Raw genomic sequence first — 22,731 nt, forward strand, 5'->3', positions numbered from 1 at the left:
AAGAAGCAGGGAAAATGAGAAAATAAGTTCAGATCAAGATCAAACAATTCGGTTTAACGCGATAAAAGGAAAACAAATCGTTCGTTTGGTACGGAACAAATTACTCAAGGTGACGATATTGTCAACGTAATTAATTGAAAATTAATCAACGTGGTTATCCTAAAGATAATTTAATATGTGCATCATTTGTTATTAATTAATATTCGATCGATTAATGCGTAACTATGCGTGCCAATTGTTTTTACATGATATTTCATACCATGAAAGATCGTTCGAAATACATTTTCTTTAAAGGAAAAATAAAGAAAATTAATATTATGAATTTGATGCATAAATGATTATATATATATTTCATTTATATATAAATAAATTATGTAGATTGTTAAGATCGTATTGAATCGATTTTCTTGTTATCTTTTATCGAAGAACTATGAACTTGTACAGTCAGATAAATAATCAGTTCATTAGCTATCCCCTTTCTTCAACTTTTTCTTTCCGATCTTTCGAGATAATCTAAAGGAAAGGGCCAGCTCGTTACTTAACTCAGGGAATTGGAGTTCTTATTAAGGCCAGCTTTCAGACATTTCCTCAAAGAAGCCATCAAAGTCATCGCCAAAGTCAAAGTATTTTGCTATTTTTGTAGAAAATCGATAGAACAAAATTTCTATCCCTAATTGATATCGATTACGAAGATTCGTGCATAGTTATAGATACAATAAATTCTTACGACAAAATTAATAATATATTATTTCAAGATAATCGATTACTGTTCATTATTATAATATTATTATTATTTATATAAATAATGTATTATATAAATATTATAATGTATTATATTGTATATAAATGTATAATATATTATATATTATAATGTATTATATAAATAAAAAAGAAAGGATTGACATAAATGTTTGTTTTTTGTTTAGCAAACACCAGCCAATACGCGCATTATGTCTTCAACACTCTGGACCAAGATCACAGTGGTCTACTCAGTTTCGAGGTAAGCTCGCATCTCATTTTTCATAGTTTCTTACTGGTCGTCGTCCTTCGGATTATTCGTTCCGTCATTGTGGCACATATAGGACGTCAGCTGCATCTGAAAGTGCACTTTTTGGCACACTCTTCTCGCGCATCCAGAATAGTCCGGTATTAAAATATGAAAAAGACAGGTAGTAGTAGTAGTAGTAGTAGTGCAATGTGAAAGGAACATTCGACGAATGACAGATCGCGTTCGATGCAATTTTTCATTCTCTACAAGAATCGCTTAGGTACTTTCTCTCTCTCTCTTTAGTATTTCTTGTCCAATTATTCAAATATGATTCTCATGAGAAATTCTATTTTCGTTCGTAAATCGTCCACCTAAGCGCATATTTCAAAATGGGTGGCATTGGAAAGGAAAAGCTTCTCCTCCTATATCTTTGTCTCTTTCTTTTTCTTTTCTTTTCTTATCTTTTTCTTCTTTTTTTCTCCTCCGTAAAAACTAATGTTTCACTGGAGATTACTGGCATATGTAACTGAATTTAATGCTCTTATATCTTGAAATAATCACTCGAAGAAAAATAGCTCTATTAAATATTTCCCGTGCGGATAATTACGTATGTATATATATACACATATGCACACAACGTATATACGCGTGTATAATGTTGTTTGTATTACGTGTTTTAGTTTTAATCGGAATGTTGATATAAACGTAACATAAATTAGCCTAAAACGGACAACCTGTTTGAACTAAATCCGAGGAACGGGAATACTCCTGGGAAATAACGAGGGGAAACAGTTTGATACGAAAGGTTTGTTAAAAATAGTTACGATGGACGTGTGCTTTTGTGTTGGTTGTCAACGATAAAACCGGGAAAGAGGATTTGTTTTCCAATGAACGGTATCGTTTAACAATGTTAATGCGTTCGAAATGAAAAGAAAAAAGAAGAAGAAGAAGAAAAAGAAGGGAAAAGTAAAAAGGTCCAATGGGAAAATTGTCGGGCGAATAATTATGGGAATAGTAGTAATGGTTGGTAGATAGTATGGTGCTAGTGGTGGAGGGTTTTAGATGATGGTGGAAGCTAACATAATTATCTCTCGTAACTAGAGATCGTGATTGTACTTTGTATAATTAACCCGCGGAGTTGCCCTGGAGCTTTTGCGAAAAGTTTCATCAGTTGGGGTCTAGTCTTCCTAGTCTTCCACATTTTTCACCATTGCCAACATTCTTTTCTTTTCTTTTTATTCATTTCATTCTTTTCTTCCATATTAAACCTTTCCTATCCGGTTTCATTTAATTAAATCGACGTTAACAAACTAAAAGTAGACTTTTTACAAATGTTACATACCACGAAAATCTCTCTCATCCGATATAGGTTTTTCTTTATTTTCTTTTTACACGAACGTACGTACTATCAAACAAATGAAATGAAATCGTACATGTGTAACGCAAAATACGGGCATTAATAAAAGTAAAACTCTTTTCTTTATTTGCAACAAGAGAAAAAAACTCTTATTTATAGATTTTATTTAGAAAAAAAAAACCCCGTTATCCATTTTCCGTTCCATTTTTCTTTTTTCGACCCCCATAAAACTCTACTCGTATAAGCCCGGGTCTCCTTAAAGTCTCCAAATAGCAAAAAGATTACTTTGATAGCTAGTCGTCTGAGGTCGAACCTCCAGTAAGATTTTTCTCTTTTTCCTATTGGTCAACAGTATTTTTCGATCCTTCAAACTCTTAGATTCTTCTCTTGACTATTATCATCTTTCACTTCTTTATCTATCCTGTTACAAACTACTCAGTGTGCTTTTCCCAAAAACGAACTCCAGTGACCGTTATCCTTAATCGTATTACCCCCCTTTCCGTCTTCACTTTTCGAGATATTCCACCCCCTCCCCCCAAGCCCAGCCCCTTTCATCCTTTCAGTCTCCAAAGTAGCTAGCTAGCTAGCTAGCTACAAAGTTGCAGATACAGCAAGTTCACTTTTGCAAATCTCTTAGGTCGTAATACGAGAACGTATATTCACTTTCCGGAAGTCGTGCAATCTTGTCACCATTCATGCGACAACCTCCTCCTCCCCCCCACCTAATCCGCGTTACCTAGCGAATAAATAACAATTTTCGTTAGGAAAGGAAACTGAAATTGGAAAAGGAATCCTTCATATTAACCTTTCCACGACGGGAAAACCAATTATCTCCGCTTTATTGTTTACCCTTTTCTGTCGGCGTGGAAATAAAAAAAGAAAAAAAAAAGAAAAAAATAAAGGGACAGAGAATGTAGGGATATAATATAGCTTCGAATTTTTTTTTTATACTACCTTCCTATTTTCTACCTCTTTTTCTCTTTCACATTGAAAAATTTATTGAACGAATCAAAGGAAAGTATGCTGTGCTCTCTTTTTCTCTCTCTCTCTCTCCCTCTCTTTGTGATAAAATTATTTAATTAAATACTCGTTTATTTTCTACCTATTCGTTGCATTCCTCTGAGAAAGTGCAAGGTCATTCTTATTAAACATAATAAAATAGCTTGGAATTTATAACGACCCTGAGAAAAAAAATAGGAGTTTCCTCCCCCATCCTCCTTCCTCTCTCTCTCCCTTTCCACAGTCGAGGTCAAACTTTTACATGAGTTGTTTCGTATATTCTTACGTATACGCGTACATAGATCTTGGATAAAAATGCAACGTTTCTCCAAAGATTTAACACTAAACCTACCGACACTTCACGTATACTTATTCTTATAGTGAGTGGTCAAATGACCGCTTAAAGAAAATTAATATTGTTGCGGCATTACGCAACTGTAGTAATGAACCATATGGCATAGGTCTTCGATATTATTTTAAATCGCGAGCATCGTATCCGAAGATGTAGAAGAGACCTTATAGCGCATTTTTGAAGGCCATAAACTTGTCAAAGTCCTATGTTAGCTGAGAGGTATCGATGCGACGGACTTCGGTCGCCAGACCTTTGAAGTGGTGTTTACTAACTGAGTAAACACACGTGTTCCTACCAAGAAAAACGATTTTCTTTATTCCGAATAAGTTTTTCCCGTGCCTTCTCTCCACCTCTACCACAGCTAAAACCTTTGGTCGTATGCATCTATGGACTATGGACCTCTCTTCTATTGGATAATCTATCTAGGGAAAGGATGACGATCATCTTCTACTTATAAAAACCCTTGAAACTACAGCACGAAAACCATTCCGAAAGAACACTTCAAGAAAGCACATTCAACGAGAACATCACGAAGAAGAACGCATCGGCCCCGGACGACACAGCAGAACAACGAGAAAGATCACGAGAAGCATCACAGCAACACATTATAAATCCACAATCAACGAAGTCATCAAGCAGCGCATCGTCGGAGTATCGTTCGACACATCACGACTCAACAACGAACGACAACGCAACAACACTCGATATCACATTACAACGGCATTATTTACGATAAATAAATAACGTAGTACCTAGCAAGGCACCGGTACCTCAACAAATATATCGTAATATAGAATGAGATTTCAGCCAATTGGAGAGTGAACTAAATATTTTCTTTTATTTACAAACGAGTAAGGTACATTTTATATGCGTTTTAATAAATAAAAATAATATATTATATATTATTATATTAAATTATAGATCGACGATCGATTGAAATGTAATTTTGAAGTAAACATAAAAGTAAAAGTAAAACTAAACTTACTTTACAATTTCACATTTGGAAAACACACAACTGAATCGTACGTTTTTTTTTGGTATAAAACATTAAAGTTACTTAGTATTCCGTAGGTAAAACTTAGACCCTTTAGCTGAATGTCGACCTTAAATTATGGAGACAAACAAAGTAGAAGTATATACGGTGAAAGAGAAAGAGAAAGAGAAAGACAGGCGGGGTCAGACAGACAGACAGACAAAGAGTAATAGTAAGTAGAAAAGTGATGGGGTGAGTGGTAGTAGGGGGAAGGGGGAATAACAGCATCAAAGTCATTTGCATACCGCGAAGTTCACATGTGGATCTGGGCCAAGAGGTTAGAAAGCATTTTCATGTATTAAGCTTTAAGTTCGAATTGTACCTCTTCCTACTACGAATTATCATTCATTTTCTTTGGATTATAGTCAACTAATAATCTTCATAATTTCCATCGACTTCATCTGAAGTGAGATCATTCCTTTTTGATTAATAAATTATATCGAAAACTTTGAAGACAATCATTCGTACTAACAATCATTTTTAATTGGATAGCATTATTATCTATGTCAAGTATTATAGATCAACTATACGTAAACTGGGGACAAACAGGATTAATTTCAAATTGGTAAATAATTTGCATGGAAATTTTCCGTTTCGTGAATTATCTTCTTATCTATCTTTCTATCAACGAATATTCAATTCTTGCAAGTTACAAAATATTATAATTCCTCTTCTTCTTATTATTATTATTATTATATTTAATTTTTGTTATAATATGTTTGTTTTAATTTGCTGTTTATTTAATTATAATTAACTTTTGATTATTTATATTACTTACTACCTATAATGTTAGCGCGTAACATGCAAACATATATATATATGTTAATTTATATAATAAACTAGAATTAGATACTCTATTATAATAAATAATTAAAATTTAAATATTTAAATAAAATATTAAATGTCAAATAATTAAATTTATAAGATTTGGCGGTATTTTATAAAATTAGAGGAATCTGTAAGTTAATTGATGATTCACGATAAGAAAAACTTATAAGAATTTATTTATGTATTGCAGTTTCAAAAATTTTATTAAGTAAAATTTTATCTTTAAAATTTTAATTAAATTCAAGTTAAAATATAGTTTATATGAGAAATTTATGGATTACATTTTTTTATTAATATTGGATAATTTAATTTAAATTAAATTAGAAATTGGATTTAATAGTAAATTTAATTAATTAATTGATTTGAATATAATATATAAAATGTGTACAAATTGCCCGTCACTTTTAATAAAATGAAATAAGTCGTATATATATATATATATATATATATTATTACAATTAATACTGTACCGAAAACAGTACACAAACGTTTCTTGAAACATCGAAACCACTACGACACATTCTTTCACTAATAATGGTCTCATCATCAATATTTGATAGTTGAAACTTATAGAATGATGAACGATGATAATAGAATCATGAAATATTTCGACATTTCGACATTTTCGAAACATCGAAAATAACTTTATGATGCATTAATTGTTTCTATCGGAATTGCGTTGACAGATGTTCCCAAATTGATTGCACGACATAATCTATAATCTATTCATTTCGCGACCACTTACTCATCGTTTAAATCAATTTATATGAAAAACAACGAAAACAAAATTGTACACCTAATTATTTTTCTATTTCCATTAAGTCACGTTTTCTCTTTCTCTTCTCGACGACATAATCACAGCGACCTAAATAAACAATCGCTATTTGTTCTGACCTATAGCAATTGTTTACCGTTAAGGCCCGTGTAAACGCTGATCGGCGTATTTGCGGACTGGGAATTCCTACTTCGGGACCGTTATATATCATTTGATTACACTGATAGCAAAGCTATACACAGCGACGTATACCTAATTCCTGACAATACGCAAGAGTTACCTTTCAATTCGAAAATCGCTAGGAATCCATATAACTACTCGTTTCATATCAACGATAGCTCCAATGATTGGAACATTTATTCAAATTTATTTATCAATTCTTTATTAATGAGTTTATCCCGTAAAAAAAAATAAACACAAAAAATAATAATAGAAAAAAAAAGAAAAAATAAATAGGGGAAAGAGGGAGTAAAGAATAACGCGTGAACATTACGTAAATGAAAGCTTTTTCCAAGTAGGTATTGTAAACTTAGAGGAAAGGCGGGGTAGAGGAGAGGGAGATAGGGGGAAATAACAAACTCGTTATATCTATCCAAGCGTATGATATTGCTCTCTCTTCCTCTCTCTCTCTCTGTCTCTTTCTTTCTCTCTCTTTTTCTCTCTTTCATCCCCATTCTGTACCTCTCGCGTTACGTTTACATTACCGAGCTCGAAATAACAAGGACGATGGAGTACGACAAGACACACCATATTCTGGATTATCCTACATCATTTGCGTAGCAAACTGTATCCGATAATGAGGCCGAGCTCGTAATATGACGAATGAAAATGATCGTTCGAGATATCATAACGGATTCTGGTACTAACAGATGTTTTTAATCGCGAAATCGTTCCCGAGAAGATTATTTATGATCACTTTATTTTATTAGTATTATTTCGCTACTACTACTACTACTACTACTACTATTACTATTCTCGTCGTTTCCCCAAAAATCGTAATTTTAAGTTAGTGGTTTTCTGATTTATCTTTGAAACTAGCGAATGATTATCAAACTATAGAATATACGTTTCTGATAATAATAGATATAGTTAAATGAAAACTGTAATAAAGATGTATTATGACATTTAACAAAGATAAGTATAGGGATAAGATATCAAAGTTAACGCGTTTTGGTAGAAATAGATAAGTACTGAGACAAAAGGACTTTGGAAAGTTTGGTTGTCGGAAGTAAAGTAAGATTTAGTGTCGACAGGTACGATCTATACCCAGCTTTACCTGTTCCATCGAAATTTACACAACATTCAACGATTTACCTCGTTCTCTGCTACCTTTGTTCTATTCTTCCTTTATTCTTCTTTATATTTATTCTTTTTTTACAAACGTATTTCAAAATTTAAGCTTCGTAAGTAGTCATTTCTAGTACAACATTACAACGAGATCATTTAAGGGGTTTAAAATTTACAGATAAGAGGTAAATAAATATCGTTAAACAATGCAAATAAATTGGCTACCTGGGCGGGCTACAAAAAAATATATTGACTACTTTGACTTTGAATTCATTTGACTTTAATATTTATTCAAATGTTCCATCCAGTATTGATATTTAATTGAAATATTTCATAAAAAGTCACATACGATGATTTCACCGCAATTCTTTTGCAAATCACGGAAAAAATAATAAAAAATAAAAACAAAATAAAATTCAATTCACCGCGTTACGAAGTCAACAACGCATTTTACGCGTATCGCGCTTTATACCCAACAACCATTTGTTTTTTTTTCCATTTCGAAAGGCCATTTTGTACGTTTAACGGTTTCAACGTATGCGCGATTTGATCCGACTCGAAAAAAGCGTTACGTAAAATGCAACGACTCGTAACCGCAAATACTTTGCCAAGTTTTCTTTTTTCGACGAAACGTTTTGTGCATGCGTGCCGGAAACTCTAACGTATTGTTAAACGTAAAACCTTATGCGAATGACGAAACAGTAACGTGATCGAGCCAAATTTGAATAAATTTTACAATGGAAACTACTATTAAGAAAACTTGAAGCAATTCATCTGTCTTTCCATTTCTTTTTCTTATTTTAACCCTTTAAGTGTAGAATACTTTTAGCTAAAATGTTTTGTAATGACGTAATAGTTTATTATTACCAGATTCTAATAATAAATTATATTTAATAATTAAAGTTTTTGTTTCTGAATATAATATTCATGTGACAAGACTCAAAAATATAATCAATGCGCAAATCAACATTACATTATTTTACATTAATATTGACGAACACGTATATGCGATGACAACTTTTACCAAACGCATTTATGCATCCATAGCAGTCAAAGGGTGAAAAGAAAGTAACCCACTCATTAGCATTTCCATATTAATTGTTACGGCAAAACGGTGAAAAGTATTCACCCTCGTAGCTAGCCCTCTTTTCGTTCGCGTGTGGTTTATTCGCATTTTACGTTAATAATCCTCTCCACTTTAGTAGCATAGTCTTACCATTTTCCTCGATTCGATTACCGTTGGGTAACTTCGGTAACTTTATCCCGAGAAATACGTACCATCGCGTTTTCTTCGGTACTCAAAGGAAAGAGAAAGAAAGGAACGTTGTAATTACAGAACCCTTCCGTTAGATATTACTTCCAACTAAAACTTCCATTTAGATTAATAATAAAAACGTTATTTTTATATAGTCATATTTCTGTAATTTCTTTAATAATATACTACAATATATATTGTAATTATATATATATATGTTACCATCAAAGCCGGAAATCCACCATTGCTAGCAGTTCCTAGACATTGTCAACAATGCAAAGCGCCTTTCGACAAAGTCGGAAACAGAAAAATTCTTACAGCTTTTCCTAAGCATTGAACATAATACTTTGGCATCCTATAGAATATCAAATTACTATCTAAGTAACGTTGAAAAGAATACATTATCAGGCACAGGACACACAGCATACGCACCCCCCCTCCCACAAACCACCCATACCCCGCTCTCATACACACACACAAAAGCGAGCATGGTGAAGGTTGTTGAGATTGTGCATGTTGCTATACTATACGTACCTCTATAAACTGAATCTTAGTTAATGTTGGTGTGTTATTATATAGGGTCCACTGTTACTTATCGTAGAAGAAGATTATATTATGTTTAGACAGATATTCGTAGAGATGTCCACGGAAAATTTGTATCTTTTGTTCACTATCGTATTGGAAAATAAGCGGGTTTAGAACAAAATGTTTTATACCTGCATTCTATTCAAAGTATTATGTTTAATGCTTAGGAAAAGTCTGTAAGAAGTCATATTTCCGACTTTGTCTAAAGGCGCTTTACATTGTCGACAATGCCTAGGAATTGCTAGCAATGGTGGATTTCCGACTTTGACGGTAACATATATATATGAATAATATATAATATATAATATAATATAATATAATATATATATATATATATACACAGGGTGTCCCATATAACTCTGACCCGCCAGGCATTGTTCACATTGACTAACCCGCCAACTTTTCTCTGACATTTTTGAACCTTTCCAGATCGATTTATAACTCGACAAAGTATTCTACGCGTAGAAAAAAGAGTGTACTTTAATTTAATATAAAAATCATTAAAATCCGCTTGCTATAAGTATAAAAAAATATTAAAAGTATATTCACGGAAGCAAATCGCAGTTTAATGTTAACTTGTAGAAAATGTAGACTAACAGTGGAAAGGTTGATATGTTGCTAATATTTGGCGAATTTAAAAGGAATGCACGTGAAGCAGTAAATCTGTATGCTGCAAAGTACCCAGAGAGGCACCTGTATAAAGCGAACTGTTTTTGTTTTGTTTAAGTAACAATAAATTACACACATAAGTAAGTTCTTTGTTTTTAAAAGCACTTGTGCCCTTTGTTCGCCGGCGACAAGTAAAATAATTTTTTGTTGAAATTTTTATTTTGTTGCTTTCAAGGTCATCCAAAGGTCATAGTATACTATATCGTTGAATTCGTATTTATATGGGCTATAATACTATTAAGTCAAAAATACTAAATGCTATTTAAAAAAATAAAGGTAGCCTTAAAAAACATTCAAAAAAATTTTTTATTGCAATGTATAGTTAATCAAAAATAGATCAACTTTTGTTTAAAATATTTTTTTGTCAAGTTATCGCAAGTACTTGAAAAATCGTGACTAGAGTTTATGTGGGACACCCTGTATAATTATAATTATATATATATATATTCTTTTTATATCAAAATGATTCATGTCATTGAATTAACGAAGACTTCAAAGTACACTTTCCTTAATAATAATTAAATACAGTATCGTTATCAAGTAAGTAAGTCCTTTTATTTCCCAACGACTAGTTATAAATTTCACGTTAGTTATTATGAAAGGAACGATGTAATCTGATCTATATATATATATATATATATAAGTATATTATATATTCTATTATATTTCATTATCTGAGGAACTCTAATTGCCAGTCATAAAGTTTGAAATAGGATGCTCACTAATGAATATTTGTTAGCGACTCAATCATGAAATACCATTTTCCCATCGTCCTAGATAACTATATCGATACTTTCACATATATATCATTTTAATTTTATTCGTAGAAAAGCGATCTCGTTTCACTAGCATTGATCTTCACCTTTTACTTGGTCCTTTTTTTACCCAATTAGTAGTACCACTTTGCTTCGTTCGATTACCATGCCTCGAACAGACAGACAGACAAATAAAAAGAGAAAGAAAATAACTCGAAATATATTTCCTTTCTGTTCCGTCAAAATTCGAAAAAAGCTGAGGAATTAATTGCACCGAATTAATTGCAATTCTTGACCGTGATGACCAATTTATCGCGGATGAGCTATAAAAATGCCAAAGGATTAGGGTTATTTTCACGAAAAGGATTAATTATATTTACTCAGTTTACAACAATCAAGAATCTCTTTTGAAATGTCTCAACTTTTGGTTCACCCTAACAATAATTAATAAGCGAGAAACAGTTCACGACCGTATGAACATATACCATTTTGGTTTTTCTTTTCCCTTCTCCCTCCCTCCTATGAAAAAAAAAGAAGGTCAATTTTGTTTTTATAATCGCAGGACTTTGTCATCGGTCTGAGCATACTATCACGTGGCTCGATAGACGAAAAATTACGGTGGACGTTTTCCCTTTACGACATCAACGGGGATGGCTGTATTACGAGAGAAGAAATGACGGACATAGTAACTGCAGTCTACGAGCTCATGGGAAAATTTGCTGACCCGACGTTGGACCACGAGGGCGTGAGAGAAAAGGTCGACCGAATGTTTCAGGTGAGACAAATGAGATAAAGGAAAAAAAAAGAGAGGAAAAAAAGAAAGAAGAAAAAAGCAACTCGTTAAAAATAAATTTTACGATTGTATAATGGTTATATTAGGTATAAGTAATGAACTCGTTATCTTGATATTAGCCCTTTTGTTATACAGGGTCGTCCAGTAATTGTTAACACTTAAATATTTCCGTTTATTTGTTATAATATAGAAAAATGTTATATGCAAAACTTATATGGCATGCATTAAAAATCTATAATTTCATTTAAAAAAATCGAAGTTGACCTTCGTGTAACTTTTACGCGTTCATCTACATAAAAACTAGTAATATCAGATAACGTATACCCGTTGAACCATTGAACTTTTGTCTAATACATTTTTTTCTACTATCAATAATTTCGAAAATACTTAAATGGATCGGTTTAAATGGAACACCATATATATACAATTATTCGCTTGAAAATATTAAATATATCCCTATAGAATATAAGATGAAAAATCCATAGAATTAAATCCATATAAAATATTTATATATAAATATTAAATATTATTTATTATAATAGATTAAATCCATAGAAAATATTTTCAAACGAATTTCATCGAGAATAATAAAGATTATTTGGAAGAGTAACCAAATGTAGAAATTATTTTCTAAATAAATTTGTTCGAAAGGTTATAGAACCTTTAACGACATCAATTCTTGATGAAAATGAATGATTTGAAACGCCATTTAAAAGACATTCCGCAAGTATATCTGTAGTAGTAACAGTCCTTTCTAGTCAGACGGCAGTAGTAACAGCTGTCTGGTATAGACACTGCGCTTTAAATGAATTACCGAGTAAATTGAGTTACCTTAGTTACGCGGAATGCCTTCTCTCTGTTAGAACAGTTTCGAGGTGTTAGGGTTGCTCTCATTTAGCCATTTTGACGTTTTCTTATATCCGATTAACAATAAAAAAACAAATAACTAAGGCTTTTTTCTTTTTTTTTAAATGAAAATAATATTTCAAATGAACATTTCTATTCAACACGTGTAAAAATTCTATTTAAAATATAAATGATGATTCATTTGTGTTTAATTTTCTTTGACGATATAAACAATTGAATTTGATTTGTACACGATAGATATTAAAAAAAAAAGTCCACCAAATAGTTTTGAAAGATCGTAAAATAAAATTGCACGAGATAGCTGACACCTTAAAGATATCAGAAGGTAGGGTGTTTACAATTTTACACGACAATTTGAGCACACGTAAGTAGCTTTTGAAGTGCGTGTTGCGTTTGCACACGCCAGATCGAAAACAACAACGCGTCAACGATTCAGAGCTGCTATTTGGAGCTGTTTAAGCGAGATAAAAAGGATTTCTTGGAGCAGTATGTGATAATGGATGAAACATGGATCCATTATTACACACCTGGATGGAAAAGATCGTCAACCAAGTAGACAGCAGCCGATGATAGTCGTCCAAAACTCAAAAATCAGCTAGCGAGATTATGGCATCCGTATTTTGTTCATCAACTATCTTGAGGAAGATGAAACTATCGATAGCGAATATTACATGACATTATTGGATTAGTTGAACCGAAAATTTATTGAGTGATGTGATAAAATCATCGATCAATTTCTATAGAAAATGATCGAAAGAGAAAGTTTCTTCTTGATTTTGTACGAATCCGGTCTCCTCTCGATGAAAAAACTCGAAGATTGGACGATCAATAATACTTCATCGTTTGGCATATACGAAATGACAGTGCGCGGAAACAATCGGCGTAGTGGAACACACCCCAACAACTTCATTCGTTCGTTTCAACGATAGAAAACTAGTGTCTAAAGGAGTATAGGTTGAGGGTTAGGGAGAATTGACAGAGAGAGAGAGAGAGAAAGAAAAAAAACCAACAAGAAATACAAAGAGTAATAATAGAAAAGGAATAGGGGGGAGGGGGAGAACGGAGGAAATACCCTCACGAGGTTGGATGATACAAGAAACGAAGATTTGTTTGTATCAGCTTGTCACATTGTTAGCGGTGTATGACAATGTCTGTGGTATTTTCGCTTATATCTTCTTCCTACCAACCTAAACACAACAAGCTTGAACCCAAAGCTCTTCTTCTCATTGTCTCGTTGTCCTTTTTGTGCTTTTTTCTTTTCTTTCCTTTTCTTTCTTTTTTCATAAAAGAACGCATACACACAAAACGAGACCTCGTTTCAAACGAAATGCAATTTTCTCGCCCGTGTAAGTTTCCGATTGAACTATGAATGAATTATTGTCGCATCTATTCTATACTTTCTTTTTTCTTTGGTTTCATTTTATTTATAATATGTGAAAAAGTAAACGATGAATTACGAGTTTCGTTAACTTTCGTTTTGAATTAAACTTTGATCATAATTAAACTCCCCTGTGTTTGTTAGAATAATTCAATAATAATTAATATAGTAGGTGAACATTTTGGAAATGATACGACGAATTCGTTTCTCGATCAAAGAAAACACAAGATTTTCGTAGCATACCCTTTTTCTTTTGATCGAGAAACTACTGCATAATTCAAGAATAATTTTACTATGTAAAAGGAATAATATATTACGTACTTTGTCGTTTCTCAACTATCAGGATAATAAAATAAAATGTAATAAACCGAGAAGAATCTTAAGAATCTAAGATGAAAGTACAAAAGATAACGGCGAAGGAGGAGGGAGGGAAAAAGCAAGTAAATAAAATAGTTCAATAATTTGATTCGACGATTATTCGATAATGAAGAGTTGAAGTTACGAAAACTTTTCTTATCGACGTTGCCATTAAAATGCATGAATATTATTGAAAATCCGATATCGTTGTTATACCAAAAATACAACAAATTATATTAACTTTTTCTTAAATATATATTTTCTTTCTTTACGATTATTCAAGAAGAAGTGTAAAAGTTTAGTTTCGAGTAGAATATACAAATGCTTTCGAAATGTGCTGTTGCTGTGTAATATTCTTTTTCGAAAGAAGAATAGAAAAGGAAAGAAAACAAAGAATAATAATAAAAAAAAAGTATAAAAGAAAAATGTTTGGACACAATCGACGCTAAAAGTTGAACGAATCCTTTACATCGGTATATGTTTAACATTTTCTATCAAATAACAAGAACTAAAGTTGAAGGTTGCAATAAATTAATTGCACGAAGAATAAAACTAGTTTCTTAGGTTGTACCTTAGAGAGGGAGTATATTTGACGTAAGACGAAAATACTTTTCCACGCTTTAAACGAGCTTTTAGCAAAAGCTTCCAACCACCACCGTTTCATGATGCGCGTAACATGAACGTTCTTGAGAGTGAACCTCTTTACCCCACCTCGGAGATGTATAACACGTCAAAGAGCCGAGACTTCACGAGGCTGTTAGCAACATGGAGGAGACCAGTGCAACATGGCGAAAAGTGCAACCAATGGAAAAAGAAAGAAAAAGTAGAATGAAGAACGATAATAAAAGAAAAAAGAAAAAAGAAAGAATAAGCGTGAAACTGAATCACGTGTCTTCCAATCTACATACAACTTTAACAAAATTGATTATTTTGTTTAATCGATCGAAAATGAGTTTTCGATTGTTAATCGATTCCACGAAATTACGTTCGACGACAGACCGAAGACGTCTAATTATGCAAACTGTGAACTCGAATCATTCGCGGTTAACGTTGAGTGCGAAAGCAAATTAGCGTGGTCTAACCGAACCGCAAAGTGCGAAACGTTCGTAGATTGGGTTTGTCCTAGATAAAGTGCATATTTCGAATCGTTCTCAAGTTCGTCCCAAGATTTGTCGTCGTGAATTTCAATTTGAGAAACTTCGTCGATACGATCACCACTTACGTGTTTAAACATTCTTACGAATGTGAGCATTCGATTTTCGTGAAAGTGAACTTACTTTAATACTAAACGTACCATGACCAATCATCAAATGATCGCGTTTTTTAATTTGTAAATATCCTGTACTGTTTTTTGAAAAATTTCATTAATCAAAATTTGAAATTCTGATTCTTCTCGTTCAAATACTACAAACATTTACTTCAAATACTTGACATCTTCAATCAAAATTCATTTCAATATCATTTTATATATGTAAATGTATTTAAAACGAACAATTATTTTCTGCCTTTTTAATTAACATATCGAATAAATTTATTAATGAGTTATTTAATGGTGCATTAGCCAAGAGATTGTTTACGCGATAAATACCAATGAATAACTCTGTACCTTTTACTATGATAAATATAGTTAGTCTCTATGTTAGGAAAACTGGGCCAGGTAGAAGTAAAATGCCATTTTGACGGGCTTATAAACGAGTTATCACCCTCAAATGATGAGATATATTACTAAATAGATTTAAGCTCGACGATCCACGACTAATCATTCACAATGACCTTGTGTGTCCATCTTAAAACGGTTCCCTTAGAACCTATAGTTAAAGATTTGCTAATCTGTAACGACACAGCAATGTATTACTAAAGGATAAATATTTCATTTAATATTTTTACATGAGTTTATCTCCGTCTAATCTAATATATATACATTCCAAAGTATTTCTTTAAAATCAGATTATTTGCAACAACAACAAAATTAATTGAAATAATTTAACAAAGTATCATATATTTTGATTTTACTTCAAAGAGAATATTTATGAAATACGTGTGAAAGTGTAAAGAAAAAAAAACTAACAAAATGTTAACAGGAAAAATTGAATAGAATGGTAAACGTTATAAACTATAATGATATTTGGAAAGGTTCGATGACGAAACCAGTAACTCGTAGTAAAACGAGATTTCAATTAACCACGCCTACCGGAACACGAATTTACATCGTTTACCACCAACACCACCACCACCACCATTACCACTACCACAAAACGTACTTCGTCGTTCGATACGAGCATGCCCGAAGCTTTGTGTATCACTAAAGGCACGGTAATAATTTCACGATTCGTTCCTGTCGTCTAACGATTTAGTGGTCGTGCAAAATCCACCAATGAGCTCACCTTCCTGTCGTTCCCCACCCCCAAACAACGAAGAATCCTAGCCGACTTTTAGATCGTGTTGCGGTTCTCATAAACAAACTATACCAACGCTAACACACTTCCTATAGATAATGACGGAACTAATTAACATTTGATAATTAAATGATTTACGAAATGTCAATGGATATTCAATTAGAAAATAAATTTTCGTAATATCCCTCTACTAGATCGCTTAACGGTTTGACAGTTTCAATAAAGAAATTTCATTTGTACTTTAAGTTTGTTATTACATTTTATTAAATATTATTTAAAAATAAATAAATAAATAATAAAAGATAAATTAAAACATTTTTTATAAGCCGTGATTTCTTTCTTTTTTTTTTATTTACTTGTCCAGGGGGCGGAAAATATAATCAAGAAGAAAAACAAACAAAATTAATAAATAAATATGATATGAAAAAAAAAAGAAGAAGAAAATTATTTCACGGATTATTAAAAAAAAAACCATGTATGTTTTAGAAAATGGATGGAAATAAGGACGGTGTAGTTACACTGTCCGAATTTCTGGAAGCATGTCAGGCCGATCCGGATATTTCAACGAGCATGGCGGCATTGGACACGGCCTTCTGACACTCGGCACGACCACGATACACACCATGGACTTGAAGGAGGGTCAGAGTCCTTTGGCTGCTGGAGATCGATCGTTTGGCATTTGAACATTGTAACTTCCTGGAACATAGGAAGCATCTTTCACGAGAAGGAGACTCGAATCTCCGTGTCAGTTGTGTCCCCCAGAGGATTCCAAAGTTGCTGTCTTATTCGCACGTCGTTTTCGAATTGATCTCGTTTAAAGAAATAAAAAGTGTACGAGACAAATGGAACAAGAAGAAGTTACGTCAGATATACATATATATATATATATGTAGATGATATGTATGTATGTATGTATGTATGTATGTATGTATGTATGTATGTATGTATGTATGTATGCATGTATGTATGTATGTATGTATGTATGTATGTATGTAACGGATAAGAGGAGGAGGAGGAGGAGGAAGGGGGAAGGAAGAGAGAACAGCCAAAAGATTTCAGGGAATTTTCGAAGAATACGCCTCGAACGTTTTCTTCTTTACAAAATAGGAATAAAGTATACTTTGTTCTTTGAGATCCTGCGAAAGCAAAAAAAGAGAGATAGAGAGAAAGAAGGAGAAAGAGAGAGAGAGAGAAATATATATAAAAGAAGACAGTTGTTGAAAAGAGATTAAACTGATGAGAAAACTATTTTGGATTCACATCCGATGATGTTTTAACGATAAATCTTACCATGTTACATGTAAAGGCGTACGTAGTTTTGTTGTAAAAAAAAAGAAATAAAAGGGAGAGAGAGAGAGAGAGAAAGAGAGAGGACAGTTTAGAGACAAGAGACCGATGTATATCAATATGTAATATTTGATTTTTCTTTTGTATTTGTCTTTTTTTTTAATTTGATTTTTAATTTTATTTGTTATATGGGTGCCAAAAAATTATCGTTATGTACATGAAGATACGTAAATCGTTTGTAAAACGTACGATTATCGAGTACCGTTCGTTGATTGGTTGATATAAGGAAGACAAATGTATGTAATGATGTATGTAAATGATGTAATAATGTGATCGAATTTTTCAAATGAAATCTACAAGAACTGATTAATTTAATTATTTAATGGGCACCTCTACACTGAGAGAAAAAAAAAAGAAAAAAGAATACGTTACGTTGCTGTAACTAGAGAAATTAACGAAAATAATTCCTACGCATGATATAACTAACGTTAAATAATTATTGTATTATTTATATTGAATTAAATGATTTAATTAAACCGTATTTATCGTCGCGATAATATCAGAGAGAGAGAGAGAGAGAGAGAGAGAGAAAGAGAGAGAACAAGCGGACACGAGAGACCAAGTTAACTATAGGTGGTATTTAATTTTAGCGAAAAAGCAGTAATTATAATATCTACGATATTGTAAGATTAAAACGAAGAAAAAAGAAGGAAAAAAAGCAAAGAGAAAAAAAAATACAGAAAAAACAAGATAAAAGGTTCGTTGTAAAAGAAAATAGTAATTTCCTAGTTAACCGTGACCAAAGTAAATAATTAATTAATTACTTACTCACTCGAAAGCAGCTTACGATATAAAATAGAACAGAAATGAAAAAATTATAACGAGCAAAGAAAACAACAATAACAACAATAATAATAATAACAATAATAATAATAATAATAATAATAATAATAATAATAATAATAATAAAGTTACACCGCATAATATTACAGAATCGAGATTTCTTTCAGTGTAGACACGCGGAATATAATCCTATCTTTTTTCCTTAATTTTGTTTTTTTTCTTTTTTGAGCATATCGAATAAATAAATGATTATTTTATCTAATTAATAATAAAATCGCGACGCATCGACGCCTGACAACAACGTCTTTAATTGACATAATTTGCGCTTCCTATTGATTTTCAAAATCAAACCGCGAATGGTCGTGCGACGGGTAAACGAAAGTCACTCGAGAGACGAACGATTTATTTTCTTTTTTTGCGATTTGTATCGTAAAAAACAATGCGTAATTTCCTAAACGTATATGTGTATATATATATATATATATATATATATATATATAATTATGTTGATAATAATGACAATAGTACGAGTCAAATAATTGAAAAGAAACATTTATTCTATGATTAATTATTTTGCGATATAAATAATTGTAATATAAAATAAATCATAAAATGAATTATTCCAATTGTGTGACTTAGTCCATTGTCATAATTACCTCGGCACAAATATGTAAACGTAATTAGTAGAATTTTTGGTATGTCAGATCAAAACGAGTAGAAGTAGACACTCATACGATTTTTAATGACAGTTGTTGTGTGCAATTTCGCCTATAAACTAAATGTGCGAAAACTAAACAAAAAAGAGAAAGAGAGAAAGAGAGAGAGAGAGAGATAGGAAGAATGTATGTGCGTGTGAAAAAGTATGAGAGGAACGTAATAAAAAGAAACGAGTATCATAAAGAAAAAGAAAAAAAATTATATATATATATATATATACATATATAATATTAAAATGCGTGAAAAGGATATAAAAAAAAAGAAAACTATTGGTAAATCTCGTTTTGCTGCCAAGTATATAGGACAAAGAAAAAAAGATAAATAAAATAAAAGAATAGTAAATGAAAGAGAAAAAGAAAAAATGAATAAAATAAAAGCAAAAAGTCTATAAAGAATGCAGGGGATTTATTGTTCTAATAATTATATTAAAATAGTTAGGGTAATAAGTAGATAGGGGTAAATGACATAAAAGCATTTATTTTTGTGAAAAGGTAAAGCAAACGTTACCCTCGATAAGAAATTGTTTAGCTCGTAAAGACTGCGTGCTGCTAAAGATGAAATTTGGATGAAAATGAAAATAAAAAGTGAAAGAAACAGAATGAAAGAAAGAAACAAAGAAAGAGAGAGAGAGAAAATTGGTAGAAAAAATATGGGACACGGAAAACGGCAAAGGGGTCCGTGAATTTTCCATTCGAATGTTCTTCGATCAAAAAAAAAAAAAGAAAAAAAGAAAAGAAAAACCGCGTGCATAATTGTTATTATCATTCACACACGCACATACAAAATATTAAATACGTGAAAGCTTTTGTCGAGCGGTCGCCGATCGATTAGCGGAAAATGGACCAAGACGAGAGAGATTATAATAAATACGTATATACATATATTATATATACCGATATATACCGGAAAAATCTGTCCGTTTTGGAATTAAAATAAAAAAGAAGTAAAAAAAACGAAATAAATAAAATAATATATTGTCGATATAACGAATGTCACTGAATAACATCGTTTTTGAGAGCACATATGTAAAAATACAATGATGAAAAGAAGCAGCAATTATGAACAGACAAAAGAGAATGACATTATCGAACAGAATTTTTCGGTAGGCCTAATATATATGTGTATGTGTGTGTTTTATGTATATTTGATCTTTTTCCAATCACTGCCTACTTCTGGTTAACTATAAATTAAGGAAAGGTAATCAAAGAACGATAAAAGAGAATAAGAGAACAAAAATTTAATGCAAGAAAGGATTATAAAAAAAAAAAAGATCAAAGTTACGCGCGCGAAATATTTATTATTACTTTTGAATACTTTTGAAAAAGACTCCACCGAGGGGATCCTTTATTTGTCTATTTTTTTTCTAAGAAGTCGTCTATACAAAAAAATTGCAAAAGAAAATTTCCGGCCTTTAGTCGTGATAGAAAAGGAAAAGTGCTTATATACGAACGGATAAAAGAAAGAAGAAAATGAAACGTTATTATAAACGGAGAAACGAATTAATATTGTTATTCGATTTTTAGCAGCGCCTATAGTTTTAGAGCATAAGATTTATGTGTATAATAATATAATACTATTTTGAGATAAACATCGAATGTTGTCTCATATCAACTCGATCACTACCGCATGTCTTTGAAGTTAATTAATGTAAGTGTATCGAACCGGGAAAAAAACAAAATAGGGGTTCGGGAGGAGGGTGGAAAAGATGTTAAGGGGGTTGGGGTGGGGAGAAAAAGATCGTAAGAAAAGATTTAATTAAAATTAGGGGGACGGGTGGGATGGGGGTTCTAATTACGTCGTCTAGATATTTTCGATTCCAATCTTGTGTGAAGAAAAAAAAAAGAGAAAAAAAATCCAGACGAAAAAGAAATAAATAAAAAAGAAAAAAAAGAAGAAGAAAATACAGAAATTAAATAAATGATCCGTGGGTGTATATTAGAAAATTAGATGATATATTGATACTTTCTTGTCCATAATCTCTTTAATCGAAAAATGCGATAGATTGAACACGCACACATAGCAGAAACATACACGCTCTCGCACACGTACACGAACGAACAGCGGATTTTCAATACGATAGTCGCTGTCCTAAATTCTGACGATTGATCACGTATTTTTAAGTGGTTCGAAGAGTTTAGCATTGAAAAAAAATTTTTTTTACGCCAAATTAGATTGACCTAATAAGAGATTGAAAAAACAAAAAGACAAAAAAGGGAAGGGAAAATAATTAATTTGTCGTTAAAAGTTGATAATCTTTGTAACGTTAGACCAAGATTATTAACGAAGGATAATAATGATAATAATGATAATATTACAAAATAATAAATAATAATAATAGTAAATAATAGTAATATTAACGAAGAAGGCGTAAAATGGAAGGTCTTCATTGCGTGTTAGCTCTTATAACTCATTATACTTCACTGACGCAAATATATTCACATAGATCATGCGTATTTGCTACTTAACACGTTCCCTGCCATGCTGTTTATGAGAAGATGTCATTTCTAGGCCAAAAATTACTGTAAACATCATAACGTCATATAAGACAGTGTTACCAGCAATTACTTTTAAATGAAAACATCTCAAATTAAAATATTCAACTTGACGTACAAGTACATTTTAACGTACCGAAAACGGGGTAGAAAACGTGTTAAGTAACCATACATTTTGCAGTGTTTCTCTCATAGAGGGTGGTTTTACATATGTAACGTCTAATGTCTCTACAATTAGAACAAATATCTTTCTCTTGTCTGTCGTTTACTCTTAACTATCTCGTAAAAGTAATTTAAAATGCCTGTCAGCACACAGATCTTTTTAAAAATGTAAAAAAATAAAAAGGAAGCATCATCACGCACGTGCACGCATGGTTGCACAACGATTAGGATTCTCGGGATAAATATAACATTTAAAAAGAAGAAAATGAAGAATTAGAAGGAAAAAGGGCACGAACATTTTAAAATACAAATCGGCTTAAAAACTCACGAACACAATTATGATCTTAAAATTATGTATGTGCGTATGTACACATTCGATTAATTTCCAAATGCAACGTCACCTTTATCAAGCAACTTCATCGATGTATCATTATATTTTCTTGTTTTTTTTCCCCTTCTATTTAACGTATTATTACGATGACAGATGGATCATAAAAAGGGTACACCGTCAAACGACGTTTAATAAAATCTTAATATCTCTCAATATCTTCTTCGA

General features: G+C 31.8%; 1 protein-coding gene across 1 annotated transcript in view; it reads left to right on the forward strand.

Annotated features, from left to right (window-relative positions):
* LOC122523496 (Kv channel-interacting protein 4) overlaps positions 1–17,522 on the forward strand; it is a gene marked incomplete at its 5' end in the record, with an annotated part of 35,189 nt that extends 17,667 nt beyond the window's left edge. Inside the window, 3 exons of the mRNA XM_043645265.1 lie at positions 927–1,000; positions 11,446–11,658; positions 17,161–17,522. Of these exons, the coding sequence (XP_043501200.1) occupies positions 927–1,000; positions 11,446–11,658; positions 17,161–17,271 (398 nt within the window). The remainder of the gene's footprint in view (positions 1–926; positions 1,001–11,445; positions 11,659–17,160) is intronic.
* Between the last annotated feature and the right edge of the window lie 5,209 nt (positions 17,523–22,731).

The sequence above is a fragment of the Polistes fuscatus genome, unplaced genomic scaffold (assembly GCF_010416935.1).
Source record: "Polistes fuscatus isolate 324 unplaced genomic scaffold, CU_Pfus_HIC Scaffold6, whole genome shotgun sequence".
Taxonomy (NCBI): Eukaryota; Metazoa; Arthropoda; class Insecta; order Hymenoptera; family Vespidae; genus Polistes; species Polistes fuscatus.